This window comes from Papio anubis, chromosome 4 (genome assembly GCF_008728515.1).
Source record: "Papio anubis isolate 15944 chromosome 4, Panubis1.0, whole genome shotgun sequence".
In the NCBI taxonomy this organism is placed as follows: domain Eukaryota; kingdom Metazoa; phylum Chordata; class Mammalia; order Primates; family Cercopithecidae; genus Papio; species Papio anubis.
In genome coordinates this window covers 47,309,059-47,323,886 of record NC_044979.1, presented here as the reverse complement: position 1 = coordinate 47,323,886, position 14,828 = coordinate 47,309,059, and the positions used below count along the sequence as shown (strand labels likewise).

Below are 14,828 nucleotides of genomic sequence, written 5' to 3'. Positions count from 1 at the left end.
TAAACTGTTTACTACTCTAAAATATTAATTAATTCTGTTTTAATCATTATGTAAACATATTCAAAATGCTTCTCCTCAATAGCTAAATCTGACTCCTTACATATAATATTTAACGTGTATTTGGGAGGTCCTTTGTAAATGCTGCCTTGTACTTACTCATCTTTTTAAATATAAGAAACAGCGTTCTCAGAGACTAGATTATTTCAGAGTAAAAATAAAAACATTTATAAACATAAGCACTAGTATTTAATAGAATGTTGCCTGTATAATTTTGTTCTTTGAAAACTAATAGTTACTTCTCAAAGGATATAAAATTTATAAAACAGGATGAGCAGAAGCTATATATATCTCCTATGGTTACATTAACACAAAATCTCAGTAATTCAAAATTGAAATTTATGAAACACTTCTAAGCTGTAGTTTGTCTCTGAACTAAGAAAATGTCTTATTACATAATTAAGTGTATAAGCATTGTGAAGACAGTTTATCCTACTTAAGAAAACAAATTGCTATTAAGGACTATCCTAAGGATACCAACTGTTTTTTTTTTGGTTTTTTTTTTTTTGGTTTTTTTTTTTTTTGAGACAGTCTCACTTTGTCACCCAGGCTGGAGTGCAGTGGCGTAATCTCGGTTCACTGCAAGTTCCGTGTCCCGGGTTCACGCCATTCTCCTGCCTCAGCCTCCTGATTAGCTGGGACTACAGATGCCTGCCACCATGCCCAGCTAATTTTTTGTATTGTTAGTATGAAAAGGGGTTTCACCATAGCCAGGATAGTCTCGATCTCCTGGCCTCGTGATCCACCCACCTCGGCCTCCCAAAGTGCTGAGATTACGGGCATGAGCCACTGTGCCCAGCCAAGGATACCAACTTTTTGTATGGCTATGAACAGTATTTAAAATTCAGTTTAATCTATATCTAATAATAATAATAATACTTTTACTATCTCATTTTCTTTATTTAAAAAATGTCACTTGTACATATACTTAGTAATGACTGCAAATTACTATGGATAATTGAAAGTGCCAAAAATAAACTGCAATACAGGATTTCCCTCCGCAGCATTTTACTGTCAATTTAAAAAAAAAAAAAAAAAAAAAAAAACTAGACACCTAGGTACTTCATCCTCCCTAAAGAATCTTTCTGTAAAAGTCATGGTCTTTCTATATTTGGTTCCTAAATGTACTATATTAACTACAAACTCAGAAAAATGTTTGGCCATAGATTTTAAAAATTGGGAATGAGTACAGATAGAACAGATAAGTATACACAATTATATTTTCCCAGCTCAACTGATAACTGGCTTTTAATACAATTATGGGTCATTATTCAGTATTATTATTACTGTGGGCAAAACATGAAATTCCATTTTTAGCAGATTCCAATTAATTTCCTTGGTGGGTCAAGGGACCTTTCAAGATTTACAAGCACTCAAGACACAAAGCACCTTTCGTTTTGTTTTCAAAGGCTCTATTCTATTCCATCTGTTTCCCTGGCTCAAATCTTTATGACTCTTTGCTCATACTTATCCATAGAGAAGCAGCCACCACACTACACTGGCCATCTGTCAGAAAGTGGCAATTAGTTTAGCATGACAAAAACCAGCTGTTGAAACTGTATGCACACTATATGTTCACAATACAGTATTATTGTTATCGATGAGGAGACTACAATGTATTTCAGGAACCACTGTATCAGAAATTTGACTACAGAAATGGAAGTAAAATAAGAGATGTAGACATACCAGGGCCAGCATGACTTCTTTGGTGAGAATCAATGTTACTCAACCACAGCATCGTACCACATTACATGGAGACATTATAGGATGATGGTTAAGTCACAGCTTTGATGTGAGGCACTTCAAGTCTTTGCTCTGCCATTTATTAATATTTACTATGTCCTTAAGCAGGTTATTTAGCCTCTCTATGCTTTAGTGTTCTCATCTATAAAACCAGGGATAACAACAATACCTACTTCATTGGTTTTTCTTAATTAGAATCAAATAAAAGTGAAGTTAGAACTCCTAACCCAATGGCTACAAAAAAAAATAAGCAGTCAGTAAATACTTTAAAAATATTATGGTTTTTTTTTTTCTCTCCATAGATTATGTGTCTTTTTCTCTCTGTCTTTGGACCTGATCACTCCAGCACTCTCACCAACACCAGGTGTTTACCTATCTTTAGAAGTCTACCGTTGCTTTATAGCAACTACCTTAGTGTTGTCCATCTCAGACTTTGGGATTTCATCTTAGTTCACTTCAGACACACTCCAGGGATGCAGCAGTGTATAATGGGAAAAGATTTAAACACAGTTATCAAATAGAAATAAAATGTATGTCACATGTGTAATTTTACATTTTCTACTAGGCACATTTAAAAAGGAAGAATCAGCCAGATGCCCTGGTTTTGCCTGTAGTCCCAGCCACTCAGGAGGCTGAGACAGGAGGATCACTTAGGCCCAGGAGTTCATGCCCAGCATGGGCAGCATAGCAAGACCCAATCTCTTATAAAATAAAACTAGAAGAAAAAGAGGAAAAAGAAACAGGTAGAATTTTAGTAATATATTTATTTGCAAGAATATATCCAAATTATTATGATTTTAACAAGCAGCAATCACCATATTTCAAGTGTTCAATAACTACAGGTGCTTGCTCTATCAGACAGTACAGGCTTACAGTCAAATGAATGTGGATTCAAATTCTGGCCCTGCTTTTTACTTGCTATGCACTTGCTCTAAATCTGTTTCATTATGTTAAAAATTACTATCTCCAGCTATTGTGAGAGTTAAATAAAAACAGCATACTCAGCCGGGCGCGGTGGCTCAAGCCTGTAATCCCAGCACTTTGGGAGGCGGAGACGGGCGGATCACGAGGTCAGGAGATCGAGACCATCCTGGCTAACATGGTGAAACCCCGTCTCTACTCAAAAGAATACAAAAAACTAGCTGGTACCAACTCCTCCTTATACCTCTGGTAGAATTCAGCTGTGAATCCATCTGGTCCTGGACTTTTTTTGGTTGGTAGGCTATTAATTATTGCCTCAATTTCAGAGCCTACTATTGGTCTATTCAGGGATTCAACTTCTTCCTGGTTTAGTCTTGGAAGAGTGTAAGTGTTCAGGAAATTATCCATTTCTTCTAGGTTTTCCAGTTTATTTGCGTAGAGGTGTTTATAGTATTCTCTGATGGTAGTTTGTATTTCTGTGGGGTCGGTGGTGATATCCCCTTTATCATTTTTAATTGCGTCGATTTGATTCTTCTCTCTTTTCTTCTTTATTAGTCTTGCTAGTGGTCTGTCAATTTTGTTGATCTTTTCAAAAAACCAACTCCTGGATTCATTGATTTTTTGGAGGGTTTTTTGTGTCTCTATCTCCTTCAGTTCTGCTCTGATCTTAGTTATTTCTTGCCTTCTGCTAGCTTTGGAATGTGTTTGCTCTTGCTTCTCTAGTTCTTTTAATTGCGATGTTAGAGTGTCAATTTTTGATCTTTCCTGCTTTCTCTTGTGGGCATTTAGTGCTATAAATTTCCCTCTGCACACTGCTTTAAATGTGTCCCAGAGATTCTGGTATGTTGTATCTTTGTTCTCATTGGTTTCAAAGAGGGAATCCTCCCTAACTCATTTTATGAGGCCAACATCATCCTGATACCAAAGCCTGGCAGAGACACAACAAAAAAAGAGAATTTTAGACCAATATCCCTGATGAACATCGATGCAAAAATCCTCAATAAAATACTGGCAAACCGGATTCAACAACACATCAAAAAGCTTATCCACCATGATCAAGTGGGCTTCATCCCTGGGATGCAAGGCTGGTTCAACATTCGCAAATCAATAAACATAATCCAGCATATAAACAGAACCAAAGACAAGAACCACATGATTATCTCAATAGATGCAGAAAAGGCTTTTGACAAAATTCAACAGCCCTTCATGCTAAAAACACTCAATAAATTCGGTATTGATGGAACGTACCTCAAAATAATAAGAGCTATTTATGACAAACCCACAGCCGATATCATACTGAATGGGCAAAAACTGGAAAAATTCCCTTTGAAAACTGGCACAAGACAGGGATGCCCTCTCTCACCACTCCTATTCAACATAGTGTTGGAAGTTCTGGCTAGGGCAATTAGGCAAGAGAAAGAAATCAGGGGTATTCAGTTAGGAAAAGAAGAAGTCAAATTGTCCCTGTTTGCAGATGACATGATTGTATATTTAGAAAACCCCATTGTCTCAGCCCAAAATCTCCTTAAGCTGATAAGCAACTTCAGCAAAGTCTCAGGATACAAAATTAATGTGCAAAAATCACAAGCATTCTTATACACCAATAACAGACAAACACAGAGCCAAATCATGAATGAACTTCCATTCACAATTGCTTCAAAGAGAATCAAATACCTAGGAATCCAACTTACAAGGGATGTAAAGGACCTCTTCAAGGAGAACTACAAACCACTGCTCAGTGAAATAAAAGAGGACACAAACAAATGGAAGAACATACCATGCTCATGGATAGGAAGAATCAATATCGTGAAAATGGCCATACTGCCCAAGGTAATTTATAGATTCAATGCCATCCCCATCAAGCTACCAATGAGTTTCTTCACAGAATTGGAAAAAACTGCTTTAAAGTTCATATGGAACCAAAAAAGAGCCCGCATCTCCAAGACAATCCTAAGTCAAAAGAACAAAGCTGGAGGCATCACGCTACCTGACTTCAAACTATACTACAAGGCTACAGTAACCAAAACAGCATGGTACTGGTACCAAAACAGAGATATAGACCAATGGAACAGAACAGAGTCCTCAGAAATAATACCACACATCTACAGCCATCTGATCTTTGACAAACCTGAGAAAAACAAGAAATGGGGAAAGGATTCCCTATTTAATAAATGGTGCTGGGAAAATTGGCTAGCCATCAGTAGAAAGCTGAAACTGGATCCTTTCCTTACTCCTTATACGAAAATTAATTCAAGATGGATTAGAGACTTAAATGTTAGACCTAATACCATAAAAATCCTAGAGGAAAACCTAGGTAGTACCATTCAGGACATAGGCATGGGCAAAGACTTCATGTCTAAAACACCAAAAGCAACGGCACCAAAGCTAAAATTGACAAATGGGATCTAATTAAACTAAAGAGCTTCTGCACAGCAAAAGAAACTACCATCAGAGTGAACAGGCAACCTACAGAATGGGAGAAAATTTTTGCAATCTACTCATCTGACAAAGGGCTAATATCCAGAACCTACAAAGAACTCAAACAAATTTGCAAGAAAAAAACAAACAACCCCATCAAAAAGTGGGCAAAGGATATGAACAGACATTTCTCAAAAGAGGACATTCATACAGCCAACAGACATATGAAAAAATGCTCATCATCACTGGCCATCAGAGAAATGCAAATCAAAACCACAATGAGATACCATCTCACACCAGTTAGAATGGCGATCATTCAAAAGTCAGGAAACAACAGGTGCTGGAGAGGATGTGGAGAAATAGGAACACTTTTACACTGTTGGTGGGATTGTAAACTAGTTCAACCATTATGGAAAACAGTATGGCGATTCCTCAAGGATCTAGAACTAGATGTACCATATGACCCAGCCATCCCATTACTGGGGATATACCCAAAGGATTATAAATTATGCTGCTATAAAGACACATGCACACGTATGTTTATTGCAGCACTATTCACAATAGCAAAGACTTGGAATCAACCCAAATGTCCATCAGTGACAGATTGGATTAAGAAAATGTGGCACATATACACCATGGAATACTATGCAGCCATAAAAAAGGATCAGTTTGCGTCCTTTGTAGGGACATGGATGCAGCTGGAAACCATCATTCTTAGCAAACTATCACAAGAACAGAAAACCAAACACCGCATGTTCTCACTCATAGGTGGGAACTGAACAACGAGATCACTTGGACTCAGGAAGGGGAACATCACACACCGGGGCCTATCATGGGGAGGGGGGAGGGGGGAGGGATTGCATTGGGAGTTATACCTGATGTAAATGACGAGTTGATGGGTGCAGCAGACTAACATGGCACAAGTATACATATGTAACAAACCTGCATGTTATGCACATGTACCCTACAACTTAAAGTATAATAATAATAAATAAATTTAAAAAAAAAAAAAAAAAAAAAAAAAACTAGCTGGGCGAGGTGGCGGGTGCCTGTAGTCCCAGCTACTCAGGAGGCTGAGGCAGGAGAATGGCATGAACCCGGGAGGCGGAGCTTGCAGTGAGCCCAGATCGTGCCACTGCACTCCAGCCTGGGCGACAGAGCGAGACTCCGTCTCAAAAAAAACAAAAACAAAAACAAAACAGCATACTCAAAGCACTTAGCACAATGCTTACTTACAGGCATGCTCATTCAAAGAATTCCCTTACACCAACCTTCTACTATAGAACTGAACACTGGCTCAATACAGTGAAATCTGTGATCCAGATTAAGAGGAAAGGAAGAGAAAGGAAGCCCTTCATCCTTCCTTTCTAGCTCTCTATAAACTGTGGCCTTTTCTCCCACCCACACAGCTCTGTTCTTTGCTTCCTAGCAGCTATAAATTTGACTCAGTAGACTTATTTCTAGAACCCCTGAACCCTTGTAGTCATGACCCACGTATGTGGTTCCAAGAAACTAAAAAAAACCCATGCCTCAAAGAGAAATCCTACCATCTCCTTCTCCTCTGCCCCTGTGGTATCCACCTCCCCAGCTGGCCCAACTGCCTACTCAGACAGTTTCTCCCTCATTCAGGGGTTCCCACTGCTGCAGCTTCCTCAGCCTCAGCAACTGCCATCAACATTAGTGCTTCTCCATTTAAAGAGAGTCTGGCATCAAACATTAAAGAGGCTGAGCAGCATTCTGCAAAATAACTGAACAGTACCCTTCAAAATTGTCAATGTCATAAAAGACAAAGATCAAGGAACTGTCATATACTGAAGGTGACTAGAGAGACATAAAAAATAAAAAATGAAAATATGGGATCTTGAGTAGGATCTTCACCCAAAAAAAGGACATTAGTGGGAAAACAGGTGAAATTTGAATAAGGTCTATAGATTAGACCTAATAATATTCTACTGATGTACTGGTTTCAGTAATTGAACCATGGTTCTATATAATGTTAACATTAGGGGATTTATGGGAACTCTCTATACTATTTTTGCAACTTTTCTTCAAAACAAATAAAAGTAAAATAAAGTTAAAACAATTTTAAATGTGATTATTTAGGACTTTATTATGAAAGAACCTCTGTCCCAATGGACTTGTTAAGTGATATATTATTGTGAAAGAGTGCCACTTATGTGAGCCAGGAAGGCCATCACACAGGTTAATGAAAAGTCAATTCCAAGGTATAGAAAATCCTCCTTAATCACCACTATGAGTTTGTAAATCACTAAGAGAGTATGATGCCACCTACATATACTGAGGACTTGATGACAGCAAATCATATTTTGTGCAATCAGTAATGTTATTAAGTAAATATAGCTACTGAATAACATACTTAAACAATAACTCCACTGTGACCAACTTTTTACAAGAAAGAAAGAGACAGTGAAAAATAAGAAAGATAAGCAAAAAAATAATATGCACCGACCTCCCTCTGCCAGACATCCCACGCTATAGGAAACAACACTGGTCAACCAACTCTGAACAAAACCCCTTCCAATAGAAAGGACAGTCTGCTTTGCTATAGTGTGTGTTTCTGCAACATGAATTAACATAGACAACTGGTAAATGGAGAAAAGATTTCAGTGTAATGCAGAAGTTACATTGGTTCATATGTAATTTTTTCCCCAGATCATTAATGTTTTGCTTCATTAGTAAAGGCAACTGAAGGCTACGTATACTAATGGCAGCAAACCAGGAAGCAATCAGTATTATACATTCAACCTTTCTCTTAGAAGTGCTATTGCAAAGTTAATCCTGATCTTTGTTTATAAATAAATAAATAAAGTAACACAAAACAATGAGGAGAGCATACAACTCTGGTATCAGAACATTTTATACAAAGCTTACAAGCTTTTCTCTGTTTATGACTTCTGATGATAATGTCTTTCTGCCCTCGTATCCATAGACAGCCTCAACCCTTCCTTATACCACCTACCACTAAGCTGTCGCCACCTTTTATGTTTTAAGTAAAATACTACTTTTACTGCCGTTTAATTATTAGAAACTTTATGTCTTATACACTGTGTTAGTATTTTTATTGAGATTGTTATTGTTTTCATCAGTGCTCTGGTTATAAAGCTGAATAAGCCCTACTGATTTAAGAATTTGCAAACTGCAAATTTTCCAGAAAAGCATAAATATTATAGTAGAAATGTTGTATTCCCACACATTCTGAATACACTGTCTCAAGATTTTTTTAATATAAAAAGGTTATACTTTTTTAATATAAGAAGGTTTTCAAAGATTACTTATCAATGAAGTATACTGTTAATATCAATTTCTAAACAAAATTACAAAGTATATTTTACAATTAGCTTTAAATTGAACATTTTAATGCACATTTCTGTATTCGTCACACATTTCTTAAATAGGATGCTCCAATGTAGTAACAAAAATTATCATCTATGTTAAAACCAAACTGATGCATTGTGTAAGAAAAGCAAATATTCAATATTTGACATAAATTAAATGTATATTATGAACTGTGATCAAATCAACATCAATCTTCTAAAATGAAGCAGTTTCTAACTTGTATGAAAATACACAGATATAGGCTAGAAAGCATTTTTGCTCATAAGACTAAAAAGATACTTTTTTTTAGACAAGGTCTCACTGTCACCCAGGCTGGAGTGCAGTGGCACAATCACAGAGTACTGCAGCCTCGACCTCCCAGGCTCAATCAATCTTCCTACCTCAGCCTCCCAGGTAGCTAGAACTATAGGCCCACATCACTAAACCCAGCCAATGTTTGTATTTTTTGTAGAAACAGGGTTTCACCATGTTGCCCGAGCTGGTCTCAAACTCCTGGGCTCAAGGGATCCACATACCTTGGCATCCCAAAGTGCCAGGATTACAGGCCTGAGCCACCTGACCCTGACCTAAAAAAAGACTTTAAATAATGCTAAAGAAGAATTTAGCATCAGATTTTTTGTTTCTTTCTCAAAGTAACAATATTGCTTCATGATCATCTGTTGTTAAATATGTAATACTAGTAACTAAGCATTCTTTTATGTAAATGGCTCCTCCTAAAAACAAGCACGTGAAAGTTTGTGTTATTTGTACATGACAAAGATATAGCACATAACTGAGTCACTAAAAACACAGTCTGGGCCGGGGGCGGTGGCTCACACCTGTAATCCGAGCACTTTGGGAGGCCGAGGTGGGCGGATCACGAGGTCAGGAGATCGAGACCATCCTGGCTAACACGGATGGGGTGAAACCCGTTTCTACTAAAAATACAAAAAATTAGCTAGGCATGGTGGTGGGTGCCTGTAGTCCCAGCTACTCGGGAGGCTGAGGCAGGAGAATGGTCTGAACCCAGGAGGCGGGGCTTGCAATGAGCCGAGGTCACACCACTGCACTCCAGCCTGGGCAACAGAGCGAGACTCTGTCTCCAGAAAAAAAATACAGTTCAACTGGAATAGCTATAATTTATATATCAATCCCAATTTGAATAGAATATTTTTGAAGTTAATGTATATAATAAATATCAATCACTATGAATATTTACATAAAAGAGTAATGTGCTCTTTTTAATATACTCCATGATATGGCAGGGTACTTTTATGAACCCATTGCAACCTTGAATATCAAGGAGCCTTGTTTTATTTTTCAAGTATCTATTCAAGTCCACTTGGTTAGAGATAGTGAGCATGTTTCTCACAGGGAAAAAAAATACTGCACTATTGTCTGTGTATAGTGTGACCTCTTTCACTTGGGTGGGTATCCTTTCCATCACCAACTAAGTGAGGATGTAACCTTGTCAAACCAAAGGCAAAAGAATAATGAGCATATGACAGGCTAACCCAGCATGGAAAAGGTTGTTCAGGAGGTTGCAAAAATAGTACTCTGAATGACAAAATAAAAGTACACTTCAAAGAGCAGGTTAATATTTTTAAAAGCACTCAAAACCTGAGAAGCATTTAATCCCCCTCCTTGGATGTCTGCCATACAAAACTCCACTTGAATTTATTTCATTAGTCACTAACCAGAGTTGGTTAATATATCTTCAAATGAATACTGGTAGAATAGTCTTGAAAGAAACACATTTATAGAATATCTGTTTCCACAAAGCACTAGCCGAAGTTAAGTACAAATAAGCAGACAATGTCGTGCTTTTACCAAACAATTTTAAGTTACCATCTAACAAGAAAAAAATCCTTCCAATTCAAGAATCAGAAATACAAATGGGAAAGGTATTTACCCAGTAGCAGGTTTTTACTGTAGCCAAATCAAATGGTAGTAACACTGCTACATTAATTGTTTCCCCTAACTGGCATAACAGGGAATCATACTATAACATTTTTATAAGTATTTGAAACCAGAAGAAATTAGACAAGTTTGGCTGCAGTCTTCCTAGTGTAAATTTACTTTTAAAGCAAACAAACAAAAATCTCCAAACCATTTAAGCATGTCCTAGGACTACGTATTATATCATTTTATCAGTTATGCACACTTTGACATTCCTTTTCTACATTAAGACCGGAATGAAATTTTTGATCCTGACTAGTCACAATATTGTAACAGTGAAACAGTGCCACCTTTTGGCCCCAAACAGAAGCATCCAGTACTAGTCTTTCAAACTTCCTTTTTCAGTTAAACTCCTGATGTACATAAATGTCAATGATTCTCATGTCATAATTATCACCTTCTAGGGATACTTTTTATCTATACAAACCAAGAAAACATTGGTGTAACAAAAAAGTTGCTTACCAAAATGCAAACTTTCAAAATATTCCAAAGTAATACTAAATGAATGTATTTTTAATAATTTCTAATCAACATTAAATACATTTTACCCAATCCAAATATGTTAGTCAGTTAACATATTTTAAACACAAAAAATTCTTTTTAGAGCACTGTTACACTGCAAAATTCATTTTTTAAAAACACATTATATTTAACATGTATTCAATTTAATAATTGGCAGTATGATATTAACAATGGATTACCATTTTAATCAGCATAAGTATAAATAATTTTATATACAAATATAGTATGCTTCTGAGTTACTTACACCAATGATACAATGTCACCACGGTGTACTTCAAAATTCCTCACTTTCCAGTGGTTCAAAAGCACCACATCAGATGACTGGCTCCCCCCAGGATTCAAAGAAGGCTAGAAAATAAGGAGAAAGAGACACATCTATCATTTGTATTTTTCAATCTTCATGGTTCTTGCACTTCATAGCTCGAGTGGAGTGAAATAAAACATTTCTAATACAGTACCTTTCTATAAATTGCTGTTCTAAAGTAACTGCAAATGATGAGTTTTCAAAAAGGCTCATTGGGATTCTTCACAGATGAACCAGAAAAAAATAAATTGCCAATACTTATTTGAAAGGAACATGTGCTAGACATTAAAATCTTTAGTAAACTCCAGTAAAGAGGTATGAAAAGCCTTAAGAATAATATAAAAACTTGACGAAGAAGTAAGTCAAACCTCCCAACAAAATATCCAGATAGAGTATAATTCCACAGTAGTACACATCATTGTTCCATCTCGGGAAAAGAAGAAATAATCCCAAATCACAGTCATATCCACAAATCTTCACAGTCATATGAAGAACTGAAGAGGGCAAAAGAAAGATGTGATAGAATTATCATTATTAAATGTATGGATTTCCCAATTTGACCTCTCTTTTCTCAAAAGGGCACATGTCCTACGGGTCCTGGTCCCAGTTTGAGCCTAATAACGGGCTTTCATCCTAGGATTCAGAGAAGTCTAACTGTGCCTGAGGATTAATGGATCAAGAACTGAGAAACATTTTGTGTAAGAATTTTTCTGAAGGTCAGGAACCATACAGGAACAAAAATTTGATTGGGGAACTATGAAACCAGCATACCTGTCATTTGGACAGGGGTACAGACAAATCCAATGAACAACAAGCTTGAGGCAAGAACAGGGGGACAAAATAATTAGAAGAGCTAAGACAGCTTTTGCACTGTTTTTTAATTCTTTTTCATTTTTTATTTCAATAGGTTTTGTAAGAAAAGGGGGTGTTCGGTTACATGAATTAAGTTCTTCAGTAGTGATTTCTGAGATTCTGGTGCACCTACCACCCGAGCATTGTACACTGTACCCAATGTGTAGGCTTTTATCTCTCACCACCACCCACATTTTCCCCCGAGTCCCCAAAGTCCAACGTATCATTCTTATGCCTTTGTGCCCTCATAGTTTAGCTCCCACATATCAGTGAGAACATACAATGTTTGGTTTTCCATTCATGACTTACTTCACTTAGAATAATAGTCTCCAGTTCCATTCAGATTGCTGTGAATAACATTATTTCGTTCCTTTTTATGGCTGAGTAATATATATATGTGTGTGTGTATACATATATATATACACACACCACATTTTCTTTATCCACTCGTTGATTGATGGGCATTTGGGCTGGTTCCATATTTTTGCAACTGTAAATTATGCTGCTATAAACATGTGTGTGCAAGCACACATCTTTTTCATATAATGAGTTATTTTCCTCGGGGTAGATACCTAGTATTGCTAAGGATTGCTAGATCAAATGGTAGATCTACTTTAGTTATTTAAGGAACCTCCACACTGTTTTCCATCGTGGTTGTACTAGTTTACACTGCCACCAACATTGTAAAAGTGTTTCCTTTTCACCACATCCACACCAACATCTATTTTTTTTTTTTTTTTTTTGATTATGGCCATTCTTGCAGGAGTGAAGTAGTACTGCATTGTGCTTTTGATTTGTATTTCCCTGATAATTAAAGATGATGAGGATTTTTTCATATGCTTTTTGGCCATTTGTATATCTTTTCTTGAGAACTGTCTATTCATGTCCTCAGCCCACATTTTTTTTGTTGTTTTTTTGTTTGTTTGTTTGTTTTTTGAGATGGAGTCTCACTGGAGTGACCTCAGCTCACTGCAAGGTCCGTCTCCTGGGTTCATGCCATTCTCCTGCCTCAGCCTACTGAGTAGCTGGGACTACAGGCGCCCGCCACCACGCCCAGCTAATTTTTTGTATTTTAGTAAAGATGGGATTTCACCATGTTAGCCAGGATGGTCTCCATCTCCTGACCTCATGATCTGCCCACCTTGGCCTCTCAAAGTGCTGGAATTACAGGTGTGAGCCACCGCGCCCAGCCTCAGCCCACTTTTTGATGCAGTTGGTTGTTTCTTGCTGATTTCAGTTCTGACTCTCCAAGAATGCTACCATGGGAAGTGGCCATTTCTGTGGTGATAGGAAAGGTGCCAAGCAACAACTGAGGCTCTCCGCCTTCACTGAGGAGCCAATGACAGCAGCCAGTGGAGACACAACAACAGCAACCGGGACAGAAGCAAGGAAAACAGTGAACACAGGGCAACAGCCAGTCCCTGGAGCAGTAATGGCATGCCTTTTGTTAAAGATTCCTGGAATTATTTGTAGATTTTCTACAAAGCAAGAGTTGACAAATATGTCAAAATTCTGCCTGGAGGCTATTATCCTGACACTATTTTTGATCCAGGGTTTTGCAGCTGAAAAACGCTGGTTATCCTTGAACATCTCAAACACTGCCAGAGCTTTCACCAACTCCTTTAGTGATAATACCTAAATCTCTAACTTAGTTTTAAATTCCCTGCTAGTCATTTCACTTGACTACCTGATAAAAAATTCAACAGGATTAAAATGGAATTTGTTATCACTTCCTAATAATAAAAAGGTTTTTTTTGTTTTTTTGTTTGTTTGTTTTGAAACAGTCTCTTCTGCCTCAGCCTCCTGAGTAGCTGGGACTACAGGTGCGCACCACTACGCCCAGCTAATTTTCGTATTTTTAGTAGAGACAGGGTTTCACCATATTGGCCAGGCTGGTCTCGGACTCCTGACCTCATGATCCGCCCACCTCAGCCTCCCAAAATGCTGGGATTACACATGTGAGCCACTGCATTTGCCTCTTCTTTTTTTTTTTTTTTTTTAAAGAGGGTCTCGCTCTGCCACTCAGGCTGGGGTGCACTGGCATGATCATAGTTCACTGTAGCCTTGAATGCCTGGGCTCAGTCTCCCAGGTCCCAGGTAGCTAGGACTACAGGTCTACAAATGCATACCACCACATCCAGCTAAGTTGGTTTCTTTTTTTTTTTTCTTTTTTTTCTTTTTTTTTTTTTTTAGAGATGGGAGGATCTTGCTATGTTGACCAGGCTGGTCTTGAACTCCTGACCTCAAGCAATCCTCCTGTCTTATCATCCAAAGCGCTGAGATTACAGGTACGAGCCACCATGCCCAGTCCTTTCTTATTTTCTTACATTCGGTTTACCCTTTCCCAGTCAACCAGCTTAAAAATCTTAGTTGTCTTCTTACTTCTCATCCAACCAGTCAGCAAGCTAAAGAGATCTTTTTTTAATCATAATATCTTCTACTTTTGGCACATGTTTTCTTTCCTCTCTAGCATCATCATATTTCAAGCACCAATCATTATGCAATTCATGCTATATCTACACTAATCAGTCTGTCACCTCCAACTTAGAAATGATTCCATTTCTTTCTAGTTATATGATCTTCAGCAAGTTACTTAACTTCATTATGCCATACATTACTAGGAAAATGGTGATGATTATTATTTAATTAATAATTAAATAATAATAGCCAATACCTACCAAGTACTTACCATGTGTCTTAGTCTAATAACAATAGC

The 14,828-nt window shown here is 37.4% G+C and overlaps 1 protein-coding gene across 13 annotated transcripts in view; it reads right to left on the bottom strand.

Moving 5' to 3' along the window:
- The window catches only part of IMMP2L (inner mitochondrial membrane peptidase subunit 2), an 871,433-nt gene that overhangs the window by 792,800 nt on the left and 63,805 nt on the right, over positions 1–14,828 (bottom strand). For 12 of the 13 annotated variants that reach the window (XR_002520741.1, XM_017956239.1, XM_021935337.1 and 9 more), the window contains exon 4: positions 11,201–11,304. Coding sequence is in view for 12 of the 13 variants with exons in the window: in XM_017956239.1 (XP_017811728.1) it covers positions 11,201–11,304 (104 nt within the window). In the remaining variant the exon portion in view is untranslated. Of the gene's footprint in view, positions 1–3,599; positions 3,650–11,200; positions 11,305–14,828 lie in introns of those variants that run through there. The other variant, XM_031665942.1, reaches the window with a different exon arrangement.